The following is a 22,850-nucleotide window of genomic DNA, read 5'->3' as shown; positions in this document are numbered from 1 at the left end:
CGTGCCTAGAATTCTAGCTACTCATGAGGCAGAGATCATGTTCAAGGCCAGTACCAGATAAATAGTTTGTGAGATCCTATCTTGAAAATACCCAACACAAAAAAGGGCTGGTGGAGTGACTCAAGTGGTAGAGCACCTGCCTAGCAAGCATGAGGCCCTGAGTTCAAACCCGTACTGCCAAAAAAAAAAATAAAAATTCACGAAGGATACTTTCCCTCTTTGGCTTGAGAGCTTCTGGCATTTTCATAGATCATTCCTAAAGATCATATAATGCTAGATGTGTCCTCTTTAGAACCAGATCCAATGAAAGTCCCCTCTGTTGCAAGTCAGTCCATGATGTTCTACAACCAGATTTCTTCAACAGCAACTTACAGCTTCTGCTCAGTGCAGGACACACTCTAATCCAGCCAGAAAGATATTGCAACTGTGGGGCCTCTGAAAAAAAATCAATAAGAAGATTTTATTTTTAGTCTTCTATAGTCTTCTCATTATATCAAAATCATCACCAGCAAATATTAACAAGGGTTTTGCTCCCTCAGGACATTTACTGTTCTTAGTATCTTTTGGAAATACAAACTTCTCAATACCTAATTCAATCATATCCAGCACATGGTAGCCAGACTTCAGACCTACTGCTAGATTATTTGGCCACTTCTGATAATGGGAGCCCAACATGAATCAAGAACAATCTGACTTCTTTGAGAACAATTCCAGTGATGTCTGATCCTCAAATGGCCTTGTAATATTTTTCCTCTTATACAGAATGCCATATCATTTTTTTCAGGGTCTAACAGCTCCATCCAAAGTGTCCATTGCTACCGCCGCAACAGCCAGGTGAATCCCACTTTAACTTTTTTCTCTTGTAGAACGCTCATGGGGATCAAATGATATGACTGATGTATGTGAAACTTGCCCTGGTTGACATCTAACAAGTGGTGACAATTGTGTTACGACTTATTAATCACATTATGACGCTGAAACTCAGTCTGCCAGTGAGACGGGGATCTACCAGGCCCAAAGAACCTCATGTTAGTGCAAGCATCTTGAACACTCCAGGGTACTTCATAAATGAGGAATAGGATTTAAATAGAATACCACAGGTAAAGAGACCACCAGAGAACATGAGCTCTGGGAGGGCAGTGACTGCGTCCATCAAGTTCACCATGATAGTCCCAGTGCAGTGCTGGAGTTTGAACTCAGGGCCTACACCTCGAGCCACTCCACCAGCTTTATGAACCACAGTCCTCCTGATCTCTGCCTCCTGAGTAGCTAGGATTAGTGCCTGGCCATGGGGGGAAGGTGCATTTTGGCACAGGGACAGATGTGAACAGAGGGAACAGGTCATGTGAAGATAAGAAATTAGAGGGCTAGGGCAGTAGCTCAGGTCCAATAGGTTTGATCCCCAATACTACAAAGGAAAAAAAGATGGGGAATTGGAGTGATACATCGCTGAGTCAAGGAAGACTAAAGATTGCCAACAAACCACCAAAAGCTAAAAACATGCAAAGAGGCATCCTTCTTTTACCAGTGTCAGAGGAAGGATGTCTTTGCTGCCACCCCGATTTCAGATTTCTGGCCTCAGGATGGTAAGGCAATTGACTTCTGTTGCTCTAAGGTACCAGTTGGTGGTGCTTTGTTATGGCCACCTTAGGAAGTGAACTTACCCAGTAAATCTCTCTTGAGTGCATACATGGTGCTGCTTGTGTTCCAAACATGGTATGGCATCTTCTCACCAGGAGAAACCTGTGTGTCAACGTGGGACTAAGGCAAGGTGCCCATTCTGTTCTGATTTAACATGGGTAGAGAACAGTAGATGGCAGATAAAGCAGGATTGATTTGATCCTGTGCAGTCCAATGCCTGTCTCTGCCCTTAACCTTGACACTTTTCAAGGCTCTGGAGAAGCCCAGCTGGCTCCAGAGAGTTCTTCCTACCCTGGACTCGGAGGGATTCTCCCTCTCCTCCACTCTGAGTTACAAGAATGAAAGAGGGAGGTAGATAACCAGGAAGGCACTGCAAAGGGAAGCAAGAGTAGCATTTGATTCTGAAACTCCCAGCAGACTCATACACAGCACTTGCCCCACAGATGCTACCCGAGGAAAGCCTGGGGAACCCCCAGTCCAGAAGCCCCCTGCCCAGATGGGGTAGAAGTTATCACCCCACACTGTTGTACAATGTGGCAATGAGGCAACAGTTCTTTGCTAGGCAAATTTTCAGAATTTGATTGGCAGAGGGGCCTTCAGCATGTGTTCTGGCCTTGGCTCTTACCTTTACTCAAGAGTGCTGGCACACGTCCCCCCATGGGGGTCTCCAGAGACAGCCTGACCCAGAGCTGACTGGGGGAAATTCCTGCATGTTCCCTCCTAGTGTGCCCTGACCACGGACTCCCTGTCTGTCTTCCACACACTCAGGGGTAAGAATGGGAATGGGGCACATCAATCTGAGTTCTTCCTAGGGACAAGAAGAACCTGAGAAGCACCTAAGAAGCCCAGAGAGAGGTCTCCAGCTCTTCAGAGTAACTCTCAGTGGGGGGGGGGGCAGGACCTTTAAAAACCCCAATGTCTGGGCTGTCCCCTGAACAATTAAAACAGAACTCTTTGATTCCATCCAAGCCCTGGAACTTTGAAAACTTTCCAGGTGATTCCAGAGGACAGTCAGTGCAGAAGCAATGATTTTTGCCAGAGGAAGCAACCTGAACTCTAGCAAGATGGATAGCAGCAGGGAAGCAATCATGTACAGAGGCTTCTAGAAAAGCTCAGTAGCAGTTGCCAGGGGCTGAAGGGCTGTAGAGTGGGGAGTTACCATTTAACACGTACAGAGTCTCAGTGTGAAAAGATGACAAGGAGTATTCTGGTGATGGATGGTGATAATAGTTACACAATATAAATGCACTCAGCACCACTGAACTATACACTTAAAAATTGTTAAAACGAAGCTGGACTGTGCGCTGGTGGCTCACGCCTGTAATCCTAGCTACTCGGGAGGCAGAAATCAGAAGGATGTCAGTTAGAAGCCAGCCTGGTTGGGCAAATAGTTCTTGAAACCTTATTTTGAAAGTACCAACATAAAACAGGGCTGGCAGAATGGCTCAAGTGGTAGAGCACCTGCTAGCAAGCAGGAGGCCCTGAGTTCAAACCCCATTGCCACCAAAAGAAAAAAAAAAGTTAAATAAAACAAACAAAAAACCCTGCCAGATATTAAAGGATGTTATAAAGCTACAGTAACTTTTAAAATGTGACTCGTTCATCAGTAAAAAAGAAAGAGAGCCAGGTACGGTGACACACACCAGTAACCCCACCACTCAAGAAGCCTGGGCATGTGGCTCCAGTGGCGCAATTGGTTAGCGCGCGGTACTTATACAAGAAGCCTGGGCATGCTGGGTGCCTGTGGCTCACGCCGGTAATCCTTGCTACAGAGGGAGACCGAGACCAGGAAGATCATGGTTAGGAGTCAGCCTGGGCAAATAATTTGTGAGCCCCTGTCTTGAAACACAAAACAGGGCTGGTGAGAGTGGTTCAAGTGGTAGAGTACCTGCCTAGCAAGCATGAGGCCCTGAATTCAAATCCCAGTACTGCCAAAAAGAAGAAGAAGAAGAAGAAGAAGAAGAAGAAGAAGAAGAAGCTGGGACAGTAGGATCAGAAGTTTGAAGCCAGTCTGGGCTACATACTGACTTCCAATCCAACCAGGGCTAGATACATAGCAAGTCTCTATCTCATCTCCCCTCTCTTAAATAAATATATAAGAATAAATAAATTAGAGAATTGACATGAAATATAAAACTCACATATAGTTTATGACAAGGAATTTCAAGCCATAATGAAAAGAATGAAAAGAATTATTCACTAGTGTTAGAACCACAGCTGTATAAATTAAAAATAACTTTTACAAATTAAAAAAAGTTTACAAACTGTCCTCTAACATCCTCTAACATCTGGAACCCAGGGACTGAGGGGAGGATGGGTAGCTGGGGAGCATTGCTCAGTGGGGTCTGGGAAGCTAAGGTTGTTCAGGGGAGTGCCTGGGACAGGGACGGGAGTGATGTCTGTGGTTAAAGACACAACTTACATGAGCCAGGCAGCAGTGGCTCATGCCTGTAATCCTAGTTACAGATCAGGAGGATCATGGTTCAAAGCCAACCTGGGCAAAAGTTTGTGAGCCCCTATCTCAAAAAAACCCCACACAAAAAAAGGGCTGGTGGAATGACTCAAGGTGTAGACCCTGAGTTCAAATTCTAGTACTGAAAAAAAAAAAAGATACAACTAATATGAATTACAAGTGAGGACAGTTGGAGCAGGGGGTCAAGAAAACAGGAGACCCTTTCTCAGAAGTCCTGGAGGGAAATAGTTGGCTGGAGTGGAGATCCCTACTCCAATGGAGTCAGAAAGGGCAGTGGAGCGAGCCTAAGGTCTCCCAGGTCCTCAGAGTGGGAGCTGGCCAGCTAGGTAGCCACAGGACTCCAGACACAACTCTAAGAAACCTGTTCAGGTCCTTCCACTGCAACAAAGAAGTGCCTCAAGGGCTGCCTACCAGGGAGGGGAGGGGTTGAAGAAGAGGGGAAGGGCCAGGTGAAATTATTTGAGGACCAAGAAGACCCCTTCCTTTCCTTCTGTGGAATAGGGGCTGTGGCAGAGGTGGCTCTGGAGGCCCATGGGGCCTCAATGTCCTCTTTACAACTTAATCTCTTTGGGAACTTCCTCTGAGAGCCACTGAGATAAAGAAAGAACAGAAAAGGGGGCCCATCCTGGTTGCTTGAAGTAGGAGACAACAGGTACCTTGAAGGCTGGGTTGGGGTGTCCCCTCTTGGATAGGGTCCAGAGAGGGACTCTCAGGCAGGTGGTCTCTGGAACGTTCATGCTCACAGGCAGCTGGGACAGAGTGGCCAATTGGGGGGGGCCACCTGTTCTGCTTGTCCCCTTGCCAGGGACAAGCCTTTCCAATCCCCTGTGTTCTCTGGGTCTACAAAGGACTTTCTGTTTGGGGGGAAGGGGATGTTTAGCCATGGAGAAATGAGTGAAGAACATAACATTTTCTCCTGCTTTGGTGAGGGCTGTGCTTCCCATCCCCACCTGCCTGCAGGCCTCTGGATCAAAGCATCCCCTCCCAGCCACACAAAAACTGTCTTCCTGCAGAAGCCAGTAGAAAGGGCAAGAGGAAACACTCTCTAAAAGGGAAGGGAAGAAGGGAGTGAGATAAACTCCCAAGAACCACCTTGGAATGGAGCTATTCATGATTATGCAGTGCCCAGAAAGTAGTAAAATTTATGGCTGCTTCCATCCCAGAGCACCTCCCACACAGCTAGCATTTAGTGAAGCCCTTAACTTACTTCATCTCTTTGAAGACCCAGAAAGTACAGTGGTCAAGAGCTCAGACTACAACCAGACAAAACCGGCTACAATCCCAGCGCAGCAAGAGTTGTGTGGCCTTGGGCAAGTTTCTCAACCTCTCTGAGCTACCTTCCTCATCTCAAGTGTCTGACCCCAAACCTTACAGTATGAATCACACTGTCCCCTGGGGCCACCTTCACTGCCTGGACCTGCAGGGAGGAACCAGGAAGGTAAAGGTGGGGGCGTATTTTCTCAAGCCAAGGCGATGTAGCCTTGCCTAGGAGGGCCCAAGATCTCAAACTAGCCTGAAGCCCCCAACTCCCTTTGACCAAATAAGGAAAGGGGACTCTGAGTGGGAGCAGAACTGAGGTGCATCGTAGGTGCCAGGACTCCTAAACCAGTGTTCCCTCCACAACAGGCATCTTCAGGGAGACTGTGCTTTGGCTATAGGCACTGAGCCTTGTAGCTGGACATATTCCAGAAAAAATCCGGGCTGGGTAAGCCCAGAGGCACAGAAAGCTGGTGGATGGTTGTCAGGGCTGGGGAAAAGGAGGGGGTGGAGAAATGGGGAATAATTGCCTTATGAGTTCAGGGGTTCCTTTTGAACTCATGGTTTGGAACTAGATAGCAGTGGGGTGCATACATCGTCAATGCACTAATACCACGGAATTGCTCTTTTGAAGGGTAAATTTCACGTTATGTGAATTTCCCATCCATTTGAAAAAGATAATGAATGGTACCAAGGCTCAGGGATTAGAGGAAGAAGAGGGGGCAAGTACTTATTGTTTAAGGACGTAGGGGACATGCCCCCGAGAGGCTGAGGATGCTACAGAAACAGGTAAATTGGAGGTGGGGGTGGGTTTGGGGGAGAAGATGTCCCCTACCCCCACCACTGGGAAGGAGACTGCGGGTCCAGAAAGCCAGCTTTGATCCCCAAGACCCTGCACTGGGCTCTAGAGAAGGGAGGGGATCCAGAAGAAGGAAGCTGGGCCAGTGCTCTTTGCTTCCTCTTCTAGTGAAGCTCCTAGTGGGTGGGGGCAGGGACCTCACCCTTTCCACTGTGTTTCATTTTCAGAACAGCATCATAAGGTTCTCTTAAAAATTCTGGCATCAATGGAATGAAATCGAACACGTTAAGCAGCAGGAAGATTGGCCACCGCCCACACCAGGGAAGCAAGGCTGACACTGGCTGAATGTGTACCGCCTTCAGGCACTAGGGAGGCTTCCCAGGGCCAGGGGGCCAGTCCAGCACCCTTGGTGGCTCAGCGTTCCCAACGGGCAGTGCCCTCTGGGTTTGGGGTGGGGGAAGGGGTTAGGGGACACACCATGGGCTCCTTTGTCAGACCCAGGAAGAGGAGTGGGGGCAGCTACAGGAAGCAGGAGGTGGGAAGCTCCCTCCGGAATCTATGCCCCCACCTCCTCCCCTTCTCACTTGCACAGCTCCTGCACATGCTCAGTGTGCCCATGAATTGGGTTGGCTGGGGGAGGGCATTGCCTGGCACCCCCACTTAAAGGGCCAGTGTCAGCCTTGCTGCTCCCAACAGGGGCAATGGGACCTGGCTACCTTTCCCCCTTACTGAGTTACTTCCCCACTTCCTGGCAGCTTCCTCCTGACCTACCCCATGATCCCTGTCCACTGACCCCATTACCGGCAGGGTTTGTCTCTGGGCACAGGAGTAGCAACACCTGGGGTCAGGGAGTCCCTGATAAGGAAGAAAGGGGGATTCTAGATCAGCCAGCCAGGCATGGGGGAAAGCTTCAGCAATCACTCCTATGAAGGAATTGTTTTCTGGGCCTCCCTCCTCTGGCCCAGATGACCAAGAAGGTCCAGTAAGTTCTCTCCCAAGTCAGCCCTCCCCAGAGGAGAGGGTGAAGGTGGAATTGTCTGTTGTAAACTTGACTGTCAGTGATTGGAGATGGGGGACAGTTGGTAGAGAAGTCCAGTCCTCAGGACCTGGTAGCCAGAGAGGGAACTAGGGGAAAAAGGAAGAACATGAAAGGGACTTAGGCCTGCCCCCGCCTCTCCCCAGTACTGAGCTCCCAAAATGATCTCCTCCCAAACTCCTCACTCTGGGGTTGTCACCCAAAGGTTGTGCGGGGACCAGCTGGGGACCCAGGCTGGCTGGACCCCTTTCACTGAAACTTCTCCTTCATTCCTGCCTGACGCTCCCCCAGTTTACACCCTCTTCTGTTTTCTTCTTGCCCCACCCTGTCTCCCCTCCAAGCTTGGGAAAATTAATTCACCTTTGTGTTGCTCTGGTTAAGAGCCCTTCAGCCATTTTATGTGTTTGTATGTGTATGTGGGGGAAAGTGGGGGGAGTTGGCAGCTTTAACTCTCTAGACTCCTCAGCATCTTTTCCAAGAAGGGTCAAACTCCACACGCACCCCAGCATGCAGTTCATGCCCTCTCACAGACCCACCCACCAGCTGGCCCACCTCCCCCAACACCTCCCCCACCCTCTCCAGCTGGGCCCATTCCCCTCCTCCAGCAGCCCTCTGGAATCTTCTCTCCCCTCCTAGTTAGTTACACACACATAGCCTGGCCCCTAGAAGGGTAAATAACCTGGGTCCTGGCTCTCCAACTCCCTCAGCTACAGGCTCCATCGGAGTAATGCAGCAGCTGAGAGATTGCAGGCTGTAGGTCCCAGGCTAGCACCCCACAGAGGAAGGCAGCTCTGGTCAGTTTTCTGGAATCTGGTAAGCTACTTCCTCTCTTGTGTTTCCCATCTGCAGAATGGGAACAATCATTTCTGCTCCCCTTCCTGACAGTTGTCTAGAGATCAAAGGTAAGGAGGTGAAAGCCCTTGGCCAGGACTCCAGGGACAGACCCTCCAGCATGGAACTTTGCTTTCCACTGCAACATACCCTTTCTAGAATCTGTTCTCAGCTTGCTTTGTTGTAGAAGGTGCTGGCCAGGCCTGGGTGTGGCAGTGCAGAAATAAAAGTTGTCCTGGCAATACACGGGCTTCGTCAACATTTCCATCCCCAGCAGCTCCCAGGCCTGAGCCCTTCTCTTGCCCAATGTGGTGTCCCAGTGAGTGCCTGGAAGGGAAGCCAGGCCAGGCTGGCCAGGTCTCTGCTCCTCCCTGTGCCCCGTGGCAGAGACAACAAGGGCTCACTGGTGAGCTAACTTCCTGCCTCCACTGAAGTTATCCTGGTTGTCATCCTAACACCAGGCATCTTACAGCAAGGACACAAGGGGCAGGTCTGAGTGCAAGGCGATGTGAGCTCATTTCAGAGTCCAATGCTCTGATGGACTCACTGAAGAGAATTTGCAGCAATCTTGTGCACAGCTAGGCGAGGGCTCACACCTCAGAGCACTGACCACATCCATGATTAGACCAAGCAGGACACACTAGGAAAGTCTCATGGGGCAGCTCTGTTAAGGACCATGTGCTGCCCCTTCTGCCTCTTGGCTTTATTTGCCATGGGAGGAATCCTTCCTTTCTTACTTCTGTGTCCTTCCTGGAGGTAAGGGGCTGTCAAGCACAAGACTGCCCAGCCCTCAAAACTGTGGGGAGAACAATGGGAGGCTGGGAGTGCTGAAGGAAACCCAGGCTTGGGCCTTCTTAAATGCCTAGGTACTCTCCAACTCTAGGGGAGGCTGCTACCTCCTCAACAGTGGCTTGTCACATTTTTATTTTTTTGAGAAAAAAGGGTCTATTTAACCTCGGCTAACTTGGAACTTGATACATAGCCCAGCCTGGCTGTACACTCAAGATCTTCCTCCTTGGGCTGGCAGAGTGGCTCAAGTGGTAGAGTGCTTGCCTAGCAAGTGTGAGGCCCTGAGTTCAAGCCCCAGTGCCACCAAAAGAGAAAAAAGAAAAAAAAAAAAAAAGATCTTCCTCCTCAGCCTCCCCAGTACTGGTGCTGGGATTAATAAGTGAGTGCTAACATAACTGGCTGCCATCTGGCATCTTGAACATTAAGTTCTCACTGAACCTGAGGGTGCCTGGCTGAGCTACCCCCACACCTGTAAAGCCCTCAGGGTAATTGCTGCAGAACACGCAGAGGAAAAACCCAGGCATTCTGGACACCCTGAGAGCACCCCACTATAGGTTTGTTGTCCTCACGTGCTTACAGTAAGGCAGCACTGGGATCTTTCTGGAATGAAAGGGTCCTGATTCACAGAAGGGCCCATGAAATCAATCCTAGCCACTCCCACTGGGTTTCACCAAAACCATTTAATTTCTTTGCAAAAAGATGAATAACAAAAAAAAAAAAAAAAAAAAGTAAAATGACGTCAAAGAGCCAATTGTGGAAGTGACCTGTCTCAGCTGTTCTCAGGGAACTGAGAGTGATTTTCATCTGCCACCTGCCTCCTTGAGAACCCAGATGGCCTGAATGGATATGAAATGAGGCCTAGTCCTTGGGTCCTCCCAACTGGGAGCCCCCCTAGGTGCCAGGCTCCCCAACACAGCGGCTGCCTTCTCGGTTCCACATCTCGTTCTCCTGCCGAAGCCGCTGGTTCTCAGTTCGAAGCCTCTCTACCTCGGCAATCAGCTCTTCCACCTGGTGACAGGGCTGCTGGCGTGTAGGCCCCTGAAGCTGCTGCAGCCTCCGAGTCTCCTCCTCCGCCTGTGAAAGACGCCTCTCCAGATCCAAGTAGTCTCGAACCAGCTCTTGCTTGCTGCGGCCCTGCAGACTCTCAGTGTGGTAGCGCTCATAGGCCTCAGAGAAGTCCCTCTGTTGGAACTCCCCATGGTCTTGGCCCTGCCGGTCACTGTCCCCTCCCTCACTCTCCCCACTGGAGTCTGGGTAGGACATGCCATGAGGTATATTGAGGTTGGGCTCCTCAGGGTCTCGGTCATTCATTAGGAACTGGGTGGTGTTGTAAGGTGCCACAGGCTGGCCTTTGGCAAACATCTCCTCTCGAACCCGGGAGGCCCTCTGGCTCTGCCTCTCATCCCGCAGCTGCTTCTCTGCCCAGCTCAGCTCCAAATAGGGACGCCAGTGCCGCTTACGCTTTGATGGCCGCCTACGGTGTTTCTTCCGGCCTAGCACAGCCTCACCTGAGCAGCCCTCTGCACTCTGGACCCGGGCACCCACTCTGTTGCAGCCCTGGTCACTGCCAGCTGGGGCAAGATCTTCACTGTCTGAGTGGCTCTCCTTTTGAGGTATCAGAGGCAAGGAACTGCCACAGTCATGAGGCTCAGGGGGTGTTTGGGGGCTCCCCAGAGTACCAGAGTTCTAGAGAGAGGAGAGAGAAGATGGATCAGAGATAGCCTATCTCTAGGGGGGTGGAATCCTCCCCTGTCCACCCAGCCTGAAGCCAATGAAGGAAAAGCAGGATGGACGATAGCTTCTGATGCATTTGCTTGATCACAAGCCCAAATGGCATTTGCTTTTCCCTCTTCCTGAAAAGCATCTCTCAGACAGAGCAGGGTTTCATGGATGAGCAACCTGTGCACTTGCACAGAAGCCCTCATTCAGAAAGGCCCCACTTTTGGCTCAATGCTCTGCTATCCCTGCCTTGAACTATTTTATTATTTATTTATTTACTTATTTATTTTGCGATGGTGGCTTGAGGCCAGGCTGACCTCGAAGTCATGATCCTCCTGCCTCTACCTCCCAAGTAACTATGATCACAGGAACTCACCATCATGCCTTGCTCTGAGCTCAATAACATTTTTAGTTTTGGAGGTAATGGGATTTGAATTCAGAGCCTCATGCTTGCTATGTAGACTTTCTACACTTGAGCCATACCTCCAGCCCAAACTCAGTAACTTCTGAACAAGGGCCCCACAAATTATGCAGCTAATCCTACTTCTAACTGTTTACATGGCTGCTCTTCCTTATCCTTTTTTTTTTTTTTTTTTTTGTGGTACTGGGGTCTTGGGGGTCTACACCTTGAGCCACCCTACCAGCCCTTTTTATGTGATGGGTTTTTTTGACATAGGGCCTCACGAACTGTTTGTCCAAGCTGGCTTTGAACCTCGGTCCTCCTGATCTCTGCCTCCTGAGTAGCTAGGATTACAGGTGTGAGCCACTGGCTCCTGGCTGGTACTGGGGTTTGAAATCAGGACTTCACGCTCACTAGGCATTCTACCACTTGAGCCACTCTGCTAGACCTTTTTTTGTGCTGGATATTTTCAAGATATCGTCTTTTGAACTATTTTCCCAGGGTGGCTTTGTACTGCAATCCTCCTGAGCTCTACCTTCTGAGTATCTAGGATTACAGGCATGTGCCGCTAGCGCCTGGCTCTTCCTTATCCTTTAGTGCTCAGTTCCAATGTCAGGCTGTCCCTGACCACCACATCTAAAGCAGCCTTCCCACTTCCCCTTCCCAGTGACTCTAACATGTAACACAGGTAACATCCCACACAGCACAGTACCATTTACCATCTGCCTTTCTCTGAGCATGTGTCTAATCTGTTCAATCACTACCACTATGCATGCACAGGGGAAGTGCTCAATAAATATTTGTTAAATGACCTAAACCTTATTAAGATAGGAGAATCCAAAAGATATGGGAAAAAGAGACTTTTTTATCTTTCTAGGGCACAAAAGACAGAGTGTGTTTATCCCTGACAAAAGCTGTATCACTTTTCTATGTAAGTGGCAGAAAGAAGTTGTAACCAGAAAGAGGAAGGATCAACTCTACTCTGCAATGAAAGTTCCGGAACTTACAAGAGGTAGAAAGGGTCTGTCAAGAAGAGTGTGCTCAGGGCATCTGTTTATCTCTGCTGTGGTGAGGAAGGGAGTACTGAGTATGGGGGATGGGGAATGAATTGCTCTAAGTTTGTGGTTTGGGATATCTCTAATAATAACCACTACCATCAGCATGTTGTTTTATAAAATGCAACATGGCATTTGAGCATGGATCCATACAAACATAGGGTATTTTGAGAAACTTGGTGTTTGCAGTCCTGTAAGAGCTGGAGACCCTGAGGAAAACTTCAGGGAAAAGGAGTTATGTGGAAGTGTGAAAAGTATGAACCTGTGTGTGTGTGTGTGTTGTGGATTGTGTTACTTCACCTGCAGGAAGATCACCAATCATGAACAACAGGCCTTGTCTCCACCAGTGGCTTGGGCTAACTAAGACAGCTGCTTCCCCACATAGGAGAAACATGGCCACTGGAAGGCAGCATGGCTTGTTTATGTATGCCCAATCATTCACCTACTCCCAGCCCTCAGCATGTCCCTTAGTGACCCCTCCCCAGCTCTACATGCTGACTCTCTCCTGAAGACTTGTCCCTCTGCCATCATTATCACTATTGAAAATAAGCTGTATGACCTGGGTGAGTTATTTGCCTTCCCTGAGCCTTCTAGCCCTGACATGCCATGATCCCCAAATTAAATAAATCCAAGAAAAACTGGAAGTGGCTAGATAGGGTGAGTCAACAGCTTTTCTGAGCCAGGCATGGTGGTATATACCTATAATCCCAGCACTTGGGAGGTAGAGGAAACAGGATCAGTTCAAGGCCAGCCTGAGCTACATGGTAAGACCCTGTTTCAAAAAAACAGGAGCTGGGGGTGTAACTCAGTGGTAAAGCACTTGCTTAACATGTGCAAAGCTTGCAGCTCAATTCCTAGTATAGCAAGAAAAAAAAATTCTCTAACCCCCAGCTCACTGATCCATAGGAAATCGTGGATGAGGAGACCATGGGTATGAGATGGCATGAGCTGGGAGGGGTTGGGCTTCTGTTGCCAGTCCAGAAGTTGGCATTCTCTGAGAACCTGCTATCTGTCTCTCTCTTGGGGTATTTCCTACACCCTGCCCCCAACACCTCCATCCTAAATTTTGAACCAAAAACTCTTTTTTTCTTGCTTCAGACTTGGTTCTCAGTCTGGACAAAATGCAGATATTCAAGTTATTTGTCCTTGAGTTCAAAATAAGGTTCTACTGTCAGAAGGCCCTGATTTAATTAACCCTGGATCTGTTGCTTGTAGATAGCATGATTCTGGGAAAAATTCAGCTCTCAGAACCTTAGCTTCCTACTCTGCAGGGCTATTAGGAATTCATGAGATAACCCCGATTTAGCATCTGGCCTACTGTCTAGAGCATAATACAGACTCATTTAAAATACTGGCTTTCCAAATACACCTGAGACAAGAAGCTAGGATCCCAGCTGGCAGGTCCCATGTTCAGGTGGCTGGGAGGGCCAGCACTTACCTTGGCCTCCTCCAGGGCTGCTAGTGACTCTTTATTATAGTTGGTCTTGTTCAGAGTGGCCATCTTCTCCCAATCTTTCCACAGATGCCTTTAACTAGTGACACCTGCTTTGAACAACAGAAGGAGAAGTCTCAGGAAAAATCTGGCTGCCTAGGAATTATTTGCCCCGGCAATGGCAGCCATTTTGTAGCCCCAGACCTGCACACTCTATTTTCAAATGAAGGCCCTGAAGGCTGCCTGTATACCCTGATTTTCACTCCTCTGGCTAGGAAGGGACCAAATGGGATCGAAGGCCATGTTACTAACCCTGTTCCTCAAATCCCACACCAGGGTTTATGACCTATACTCTCCTCTTAGAAGTCACTGAAGCCCGGCCTGGCAGGGTAGGCTTTGTTTGCCCATAATCAAAGGGAAAAAGGGGACCGCCTGGGGAAACTGGGAATGGGGGTGAGTCTGTGGCTCTCACAAGACAACATGGAGCAAGCTCAGGGACATCCCAGTCTTGACTGCAGCCCCGCCCCCAACCTCCTCCCCAGGCTGGGTTCCAGAAGGCAAAACCTCTGGAAGCATGGCTGGGACCTGGGAAGACCCAGGGCTAAGGCCATTTAGTCTACAGGGCCAGCCTGTCTCCTTCTTTTCTCTCAGGAAGGGAAACAGAGAAAAAAGAGAAGTGTTCGCACTACATGCAGCTGGGAGGAAAACCCAACTGGGATAAAACAGATTCCCTGGAAAAGAGGAAATAGTCATGGAAGGGAGGTTTTGCAAAGGTGAAACTGACCTATTTGCTGTCAAGGGGTATGCACACCACTACCTCTGTGTCTCTGTGTGTCTTTCTGTGCGACCGACTGTACAATTCCCAACGCCTTAGTCCTAACCCCTTGCTGCAGTTGCAGCAGCTTTGGCCAAGCCGCTCCGACACTAAGGTTGGGGGTGGGGGTGGGGGTGGGGTACAGCCTGGCAGCGCAATGCCTGCTGGGGATTGTAGTTTTTCCAGACTGGGAAGGCGGTTCAAGGTCCTGCAAATCAACAACCACACCCTGGAACTCTAAAGCCCATCTGCCCTTGCGCGGGCGTTCCGCGCTCATCGCTTCTTTGATTGGTCCAATTATCTGCCAATATTTTCAATGCTAACGATTAGCTGTGCGGAAGCTTTCCAAGCTCAATTAAAGAGTTCATTGACGGCGTTAATCTTTACAGGGGAAAATTAGATCCGGCTGATAGGGGCGGGGCATATGCGCGGAGGGATCCCGAGCCCCTGAGGAAGGCGACGAGAAGATCGGTGGCCGCCGCCGCCATTTTGGGCTGGGAGGAGGCAGCGGAGGGACTCGCTGCGCAGTGAGAGCACCCCATGGGGGGTGGTCCGGGAGCGGGGAGAGGCCGGGCCGAGTGGGCTGCCTGAAGTGGCGGCGCCGAGAGACGGCGGGGAGTGTGGCCGGGGGGGGGGGGGCCGGGGAGGGTGAAGGTGGAGTCTCCCTGGCCAAGCCCGGTCCTCAAACCCTCCCGGCAGCCCCGCAGCCTCGCCTCTCACGGAGGGCGGGGTTCTTGGGTAATTACCATGTGTTTCCCGAGACCCCAGCAGGGGAGAGACCACTGAGACGGCTCTCCTCTGCTGTATTTCCACGGGGCGCGGATCCCGAGGGCGAACTCTGCCAAGGCCTTCTTTCCCCACCCCCGTTCGTCCTGGGTATGGCGGCCAGGCCCAGCGTAGTGGGACCCCCCAGTCTAACGGACGGACGAGGTTGGGGCGACGCCAGGTTCCCGACACTGGCGCCATGGGGAAGGGCGGAGGTCGCAGCTCTTGCCTCATGCTTCGCCCCCCCCAAGCATGGTAGAGTCTGCTGAAGGCTCGATGGGCAGAGAGCCTGGTGCACCCACTTTCCCTTTCCCCCGCCCCCCAACAGCAAGGCCATTCCACCACTCGGGCTGCGAAAAGAAGCAGCCTTCTCTAACTACCGTAGCAACCACCGATTCCTTTGGGACAAGTAGATCGGGGCACGTGGAAACCTCGAGCTCAGTGCTTGGAGCTATCTGAGCGCTCTTGCCCTCAAGATTTCTCCCATCCAGTCCTGATTCCCGGAACGACTTGACCTCCGTACGTCGCCGGCCACTTTTGGAAACTCCTAAAGTGTGCTTTCCCACTTCTTTTGGAAATTACACTGAAGGGATGGGGTTCTGCCCTCTGCAGGGTTGGAACACAAAATTCAGAGACGCCCCAACCCAGGAAAATAGAAGTTAGAGTGGCCCACTTAGGATACTTCAGAAACATCTGTTTGCATTTTGAAATCCGAGCCGTATCTTTTACCAAAAACTTTGGGAGAAATGGCTGTCCTTCTATAGGAGAAAACTAATTCCAATGTAATCTTTGTTTCACAAACGAAAACAAATGGGGGAGTATTTTGCGTGTTACCGGACAATCCCTTCTGTAGATCTGAAAGCTACCGAAGTAGATAAACAGTTTGGTCTACCTTGTATATGTGGGGTATAGGATGTGGGGAAGACCTGCTTTAAAAGAATAAACTCAACCTGAAATTATAGGTGTGCCAGCTTTTTAAAGGTTGAAGTTTGATATGAAGTACTGTCATTGAATTGCAGATTAAACCAGCTTGCTCCTACTGCTTGAAATCTAAATCAAGAGAGATTTTGTGCCTCAAGGATATCGCTATATGATAGTTTTATGGCTAAAATGTTAGTTAAAATTATGCCTAGGTAGGCATAGGTAGTAGGGTGACTGAGCTGTGACACTTTATCCTTGTGGGATAGTACCTTGTGAATCTCATTACCAATTACAGATGTTCAAATTTCTGAGCCTTTGACCTAAATAGCAACACCCATGCAAGTGTCTTCAAATCTGAAGTGCTGCCCCTCATATTAATCATTTTTCTTTAAGTTGTGTGAGTGGCATCTCCATCTCTTCCAATGAGTTAAAGCTCTGTTCTCAGAGATCAGAGCTTTTTTTTACAACTGGATTGTAAAAAGGATCACTATTGATCAGAGAGAAAAAAAAAAAAAAAAAAACCTCTCAATTCTGCCTCAACCTCCAAAGTAATGGTATCTCGTGTATGCCACCACACCCAGCCCTGACTAGGGTTCTTAATCCAAAATTTGAACCACTTATTTCTAAGTGTACTGAGGCTTCAGTGCACAGAATTCATCCTGTAGTTAGATTTTTGGTATGTTTACACTGATCTAGAGAAGATAACCTGACCTGTGGCCTGCACCTGTAATGCCATCACCGAAGGCTGAGGCAGGAGGATCACAGGTTCAAAGCCAGGCTAGGCCTAGCAAGACCCTGTCTCAAAAAAAAAAAAACAAAATAGCAGACACTGATGGCTCACGCCTGCAATCTTAGCTGCTTGGGAGGCTGAGATTGGGAGAATAGAGGGTTTGAGGCCAGCCTAGGCAAATAATTTGTGAGACCTCTCTCTCCAAAATGATCATAGCAAAATGGGTTGGAGGTGTGGCTCAAGTGGTAGAGTGCCTGCTTTGCAGGGACAAAGCCCTGAGTTCAAAAACCCCATTCTCACCACCACCACCAACAGGATTGGGGACTTGGCTCAAGTGATAAAAGCACATCCCTAGCAAGTGTGAGACCCTGAGTTCAAACCTCAGTACTACCAAACAAAAAAGACTTGAGAATGTGGCTCAGTGGAAGAATAGGTTGCCTAGCATGGGCAAAACCCTGGGTTCAATCACTGGCTCCATACATACACAAAAATACTAAAAAGGAGTTAGGAATAGCTGACACTACTAGCTTGGTAGAAGTCAAATAGTCATGGTTTTAGAAATTACCCTCGTGGTTCTGTCAAGAATTTATCAGAGGAGGATCCTAGACTCTTGTGATTCATCCTCCATTATGAAGTAATCTAGTTAAGCCTTTGGATGCTACTAAGCAGGTAACTATACCAGGTGCAGAATTATGTTACTCATTTATAAATAAAAGCGTAACTTTCTTAAGGCTGACCCATAGGCTTTTCCATTTTTCAACTTTAAAAAGTTGGGAATAAAACCAGTTTATTGATGGTCTCCTGGTTATCTGCTGAGTGAAACCGAGGACTGGAGGTTAGGAACTGTTTCTGTTTGTGCTGACACTGACTTGGTTAGCTTGGCTAGAGGCCAAATCCAGAGACATTGAGGCCAAACTGGTAATTTGTTGAGTCTGTTGTTCATCTGATACTCTACCAGAATTTCAACTTCCTCCTTAGCTTACCCCTTACAGATGAGTTGCTTTGTGCTTTAGGACAAATTCTACAAACCTGTGTGCCTTAGATTCCTAATTTGAAAGTGGTTCAATGCTGCCTCTCTCATAAATGACTTAAGAGTAACTACTCTTCAGTAACTATGAAAACATCTATTCCCTCTAGTTCTGCTATTTGGGAATTTTACAACTTCTTCAAAAGTTACTAAGGTAGTTGGGTGGTCTGTCTTACCAAAGTTCTTTGTTGTCCATGGCAGCATGTAAGATTGGCTATCCAAGTAGACTGAATGGAGGTCACTCTCTCAGTGCCAAGCAGTTGCTGCTGTGAGGCCGCTTGATGGCTGACTCCTTGGGACTCTTTAGACAGAGAGAGGTGGTGTGATTTTTCACAACATTCGTCTTCAGCATGAAGAAGCTTGTTTCTGAGCTATTTGGTTTCTGTAGTTAATGTTTTACACTCCTGTGATTAGCTCCCACCATCTTACTTTCTGTATTTTTTAATTGTTCAAATGTGGGATTTTGTTAAGTATACTTTTACTTTTTTTGGTGTTGAACTTAGGGCCTCACACTTACTCGACAGGTGCTCTCCCACTGGAGCCACTCCATCAACCCTTTCTGTTTTGGTTCTTTTGAGACAGGGTCTCCATGCTCTGGTGGCAATCCTATTTGTGCTTCCATGCATAGCTGGAACAACAGGAGCACAACACCATGCCCAGCCATTTGTTGAGATGAGGTCTCACTAACATTTTGTCCTGGCTGCCCTCAAACCTCCGTCCTCCTGATCTTTTGTCTCCAAAGTAGGTAGGATTACAGACTTGAGCCACCGCACCCAGCTGTTGAACATACTTTTAGTAAGAACTAGAGAGGAAGATAGAACTAACCTATTAGACATTCCTTCCAGCCCCAAATTTGATCTTTGGCTTTTGTCTGAAAGTTGTACTGGATTATCCAGGTATATAGAATTCCATGCTTAAAGTAGGCTTCAGAGCTCCAAATTAATTTCCTCTTATGGCCCTCTGTAGGGTAGCACAAACTACTGAGTAACTTACAAGACAGGTGTTTCTATCATTTTCCCAAATTCATTGTATGGAGCACTCAAAGTTCCCATGTTTTCCTTCAGTAATGAGCTTTTTGCTCACTGCCAGACCTGAGACTTTTTAACAATTCACATATCTATTTGACAATAGATATGTCAAAAAGAATATGACTTAAAATGAGAATTTATAATTCTCTTCTGAATTTAAGCTCTCAAAAAAAAAAAAAACCAGTGTAACTGTTTTTGGTGCAGGGAAATGTCACACTAGCTAGTTCAAGATGTGCTGACAATTTCTTGTAACAGCTCAACCATTTGGATTTTGTTGATGTGCAAAGGTTTATAAGTGAACTACTGGATTATTCCTGCTGAGATGGGATGATCACAAGTTTGAGGCTAGCCTGAGTTAAATAGTGAATTCCAGGTCAGCCTGGGATACAGATCCTGTCTCAACTCCCCACCCCCAAAAACAGTAACCGCCACCACCAAAATAGTAACCACCTCTCTCATTTTAAAACCCAAGAAAAAGTTAATTTGGGAAGATTTGTAACAGCTAAATTATTGATCTGTCTAAAACCAAATTATTGATCTGTCTAAAACCAAATTATTGATCTGTCAACAACCAAAATGGTAACTGGGCATGATGGTACATGCCTGTAATCCTAGCACTTGGGAGGCTGAGGCAGATCAACTTGGGCTCCATAGCAAGACCCTGCCCCCACTCCCACCCCCTGCCCCCCCCAAAAAAACCAAAATGGTAAGCTTTCCAGTATTCAAAAACAATTGACAAAAATTGGCCAATGATTTAATTGTTGCTTCCTGGATCGTATTGTATATTGATATGTATTTTTTGTTTCAGTTGTAAAGTATGACTATTATTACCTTTCAGTCAGCAATTCATTTGGCATTTAGAGTCTGAATTTGACATTTCCTTTCTTTTAAAATTATTTTCTGAGCTGGGCATGGTGGTATACAGCTGTAGTCTCAGCTATTCAGTAGGCTAAGGTAGGAGGATCACTTAATCCCAGGAGTTTGAGGCTAGCTTGGGCAACATAGACCCTGTCTTAATAAATAAGTCAATAAAATCACTTTTCTGGCTGTAGATTTAGCTCAGTGGTAGAGTTAAAATATAAAATAAATATAGCTGGACATACTGTCATGTACTTGTAGTCCTAGCTCTTGGAAGGCTGAGGTCGGAAGACCACAAGTTTGAGGCCAACTTGAGACACATAGTAAGTTCAGGCCAGCATGGGATAGAGCAAGGCCCTGTCTCAAAAGTAAGTAAGTAAGTAAAGAAAGAAATATTTTAAGCCTGGTGCCAGTGACTCACACCTGTAATCCTAACTACTCAGGAGGCAGGGATCAGGAGGATCAAGGTTCAAAGCCAGCCGGGGCAAATAGTTCTCTAGACCCTATCTTGAAAAAACCCAACACAAAAAAGGGCTGGTGAAGTGGCTCAAGGTGTAGACCCTGAGTTCAAGCCCTAGCGTGTGTGTGTATCATATATATATGTATATATGTGTGTGTGTGTATATACATATATATATATATAGAAAATTATATATATAATGACTATATATAATGAAAATTATATATATATATATTTATATATATATATATACAAACTTTAAAAAATATTAGTTTTCATTTGTAATGTCAACTATTTACACTTTGTGAAAGAGTAGAATTATCGAAGTGATCTTAAATGTGAAAAAGTTACTTCCCTCAAAAAAAAAAAAGTCCCCAAACCCTCACTAACTCAAGTGTACTTAGGTATATATAGCCACCTTTTCCACCACACTGTTGTAAATATTTGTTGCCAACTGTTAGGGGTATAAGAGGCTGGGGAAACATGTATGATATTGCCTGATGTTTGACCTGAATACAGCCAGTCCTTAACTTTCTGAAAGCAAACTATTTCATTTTGGATATTGGTTTTCATTCTGTGGAGTCCTTTGGTTTCTCTTAACTTTTTTTCCTCCAATGTTGGAGATCAAACCCAGACCTCTTGTATATGTTAGGCAAGCGCTCTAGTACTGAGCTACATCCCCAATCTGGTTTCTCTTAACTTTTGAAATCATTAGGGTAGGTATATTTATTAAGTTTTGAGGCAGGGTCTCATTTTGTAACTCAGGCTGGCCTTGAACCTATGATTGAGTGCTGGAGTTACAGACACACCACTGTTCCTAGCTTTAAAGTGTATTTATTATATTACATCAAACAAAGGATTTTCATTTTCTTTTTTTTTTTTTTTTTTGGTGGTATTGGGGTTTGAACTCAGGCCTACAACCTTGGGCCACTCTACCAGTCTTTTTTTGTGATGGGTTTTTTTGAGATAGGGTCTCAAGAACTGTTTGCCCAGGCTAGCTTTGAACTACAATGCTCCTGATCTCTGCCTCCTGAGTAGCTAGGATTACAGGCATGAGCCACAAACATCCTGCTTGCACCATATTTTTGTTTCAAAATCTATTCTACAGATTTTTTTTCTGGAATACTTACTTTGTAACAGCTGCGCCCAGCTTCATTTTATTCTGAATGAAATGAAAATTAAAATGTGGGTAAAAGGTACAACGGCTCTGGTCTTAAGCAGAATTAATAACAATCATGCCAGTACCTTACTTTTGTATAGCACATTTTTATGCTCCCATTTAATCCATACAGCAATTATGTGAAGTACGTATGGCAAGTATTAGCTCTGTTTTGTTGATGAAAAGAATGGGGCTCAGAATTTTAGAGATGTGCCCAGGGTTACTGTATTGTTAGTTTATATTGAAGGTATAACTAGACTCTGGCTTTCTGACTCTTGAGTTTCACCTAGTCTTTGTTCTTACGTCTTTAAAGATATCTAGTCTGTTTTTCAGAACTAAACTAATGTGAAACACCCCTTGACAATGTTTCCTAAAACTTTGAAATCTTAAAAAAAAAAAAAAAGGACTGGTGGAGTGGCTCAAGTACGCCAGCCTAGCAAGCATGAGACCCTGAGTTCAAACCCCAGTGCCGCCTAAAAAAAATTTTTAAATAAAAAAAAGCCAGGTGCTGGTGGCTCACACCTATAATCCTAGTTACTTGGGAGGCTGAAATCCAGAGGATCTCAGTCCAAAACCAGCTCAGGGAAATAGTTCTCCAGACCCATCTCCACAATAACTAAAACAAAATGGACTGGAGGTGTGGCTCAAGCAGTAGAACACCTACTTTGTAAGTGTGAATACCTGAGTTCAAACCCTAGTCCCACAAAAAAAAAAAAAAAATCCTGTCTTTTGAGGGCTGCTTTATGTTATAGGCTAGCCCAAGAAAAGCTTTACTCAAAGCAGAATAAAGCTCTGTCCATGTAGCAGCTATGTCATTTTGGGACATTTTCCCTGGTTGGATATCCATGCCCCAGAGTGAATAAGGAAACAAACTGAAATAGCTAATTTGTAAGCCCGGCCTTTTGAGCAGCTGTTAAAATGTTCGGCAGAAGACTTTGATGAAAGGCTGGTGTGTGTGTGGGGGTGCAACTAAGGGATCATGTGTCACCACAAGCCCCTTTTACTATAGGTAACTCAGTGTCTTCTCTCTGCTGAAAGAGCATTAGGTTGGCTAAGTGTTTCAACTCAGAAAGTGTTGACTTAGAAAACTGAAATTTTGCATAAGCTTCATCATCCTAAGAAATTAAATGAAATATAGTAAAATGCCAATGCCTTTGGAAATAAGATTCAGACAGAATCTTGTATAACTCAATGTAAATTAACATTTTTTTTTGCAGTACTGGTACTTGAACTCAGGACTTCACCTAGACAGGTGTTTCACCACTTGAGCCACTCCACCAGCCCTTAAAATAGCTTAAAATAAGTTTTTTTTAATATAACTTATAAATATTAAGTTTTACTTATAACTAAATATTTGTATATTTTTAGAGACTGGCCTGAAATTGTCGCTCAAAGTAGAACATACACTTTTTCCTGATGAACTTATGGGCTTTCCAAGATTCAATGGAAATTTCAAGTTTCAAATAGTTTAGTCCTCCTTGAGAAGAGGACCTAAAATCAGAGGTTATCACTGCTGCATCCTGTGTTGGTTCCGCTGTGCACCCTAAAGCCAGAGAGGGCACTGTTGCTGCCACCTTTCCATCAAACAGCCGTTTTTCTAGGGCTGCATGACATCATAGCAGAGGAAAAATGAAAAACACAAGAAAACTACTTCAA

At 46.7% G+C, this 22,850-nt stretch overlaps 2 protein-coding genes across 6 annotated transcripts in view; one reads left to right on the top strand and one right to left on the bottom strand.

Moving 5' to 3' along the window:
• Positions 1-9,186: 9,186 nt before the first annotated feature.
• On the bottom strand, positions 9,187-15,266 carry Hexim2 (HEXIM P-TEFb complex subunit 2). Of its 5 annotated transcripts, none has more exons than XM_074045608.1 (3): positions 14,993-15,266; positions 13,439-13,545; positions 9,187-10,512 (listed from the first exon to the last, which is right to left on the bottom strand). In XM_074045608.1, exons 2-3 carry the CDS (start codon positions 13,499-13,501, stop codon positions 9,718-9,720), a joined length of 858 nt encoding a protein of 285 aa, XP_073901709.1. In that variant the 5' UTR covers positions 13,502-13,545; positions 14,993-15,266; the 3' UTR covers positions 9,187-9,717. The 5 variants fall into 5 exon arrangements, with proteins under 5 accessions (XP_073901709.1, XP_073901708.1, XP_073901710.1 ...); XM_074045607.1 differs by having other exon boundaries at positions 13,439-13,542; positions 14,993-15,265; XM_074045609.1 differs by lacking the exon at positions 14,993-15,266 and adding an exon at positions 13,745-14,190 and having other exon boundaries at positions 13,439-13,542.
• The window catches only part of Plcd3 (phospholipase C delta 3), a 46,438-nt gene continuing 38,279 nt past the window's right edge, over positions 14,692-22,850 (top strand). Inside the window, exon 1 of the mRNA XM_074045602.1 lies at positions 14,692-14,773. The gene's annotated coding sequence lies outside the window, so the exon portion shown is untranslated. The remainder of the gene's footprint in view (positions 14,774-22,850) is intronic.

The sequence above is a fragment of the Castor canadensis genome, chromosome 11, assembly GCF_047511655.1.
Source record: "Castor canadensis chromosome 11, mCasCan1.hap1v2, whole genome shotgun sequence".
In the NCBI taxonomy this organism is placed as follows: Eukaryota; Metazoa; Chordata; class Mammalia; order Rodentia; family Castoridae; genus Castor; species Castor canadensis.
Note: the sequence above shows the minus strand (reverse complement) of the source record. Positions and strands in the feature narration are given on the sequence as shown.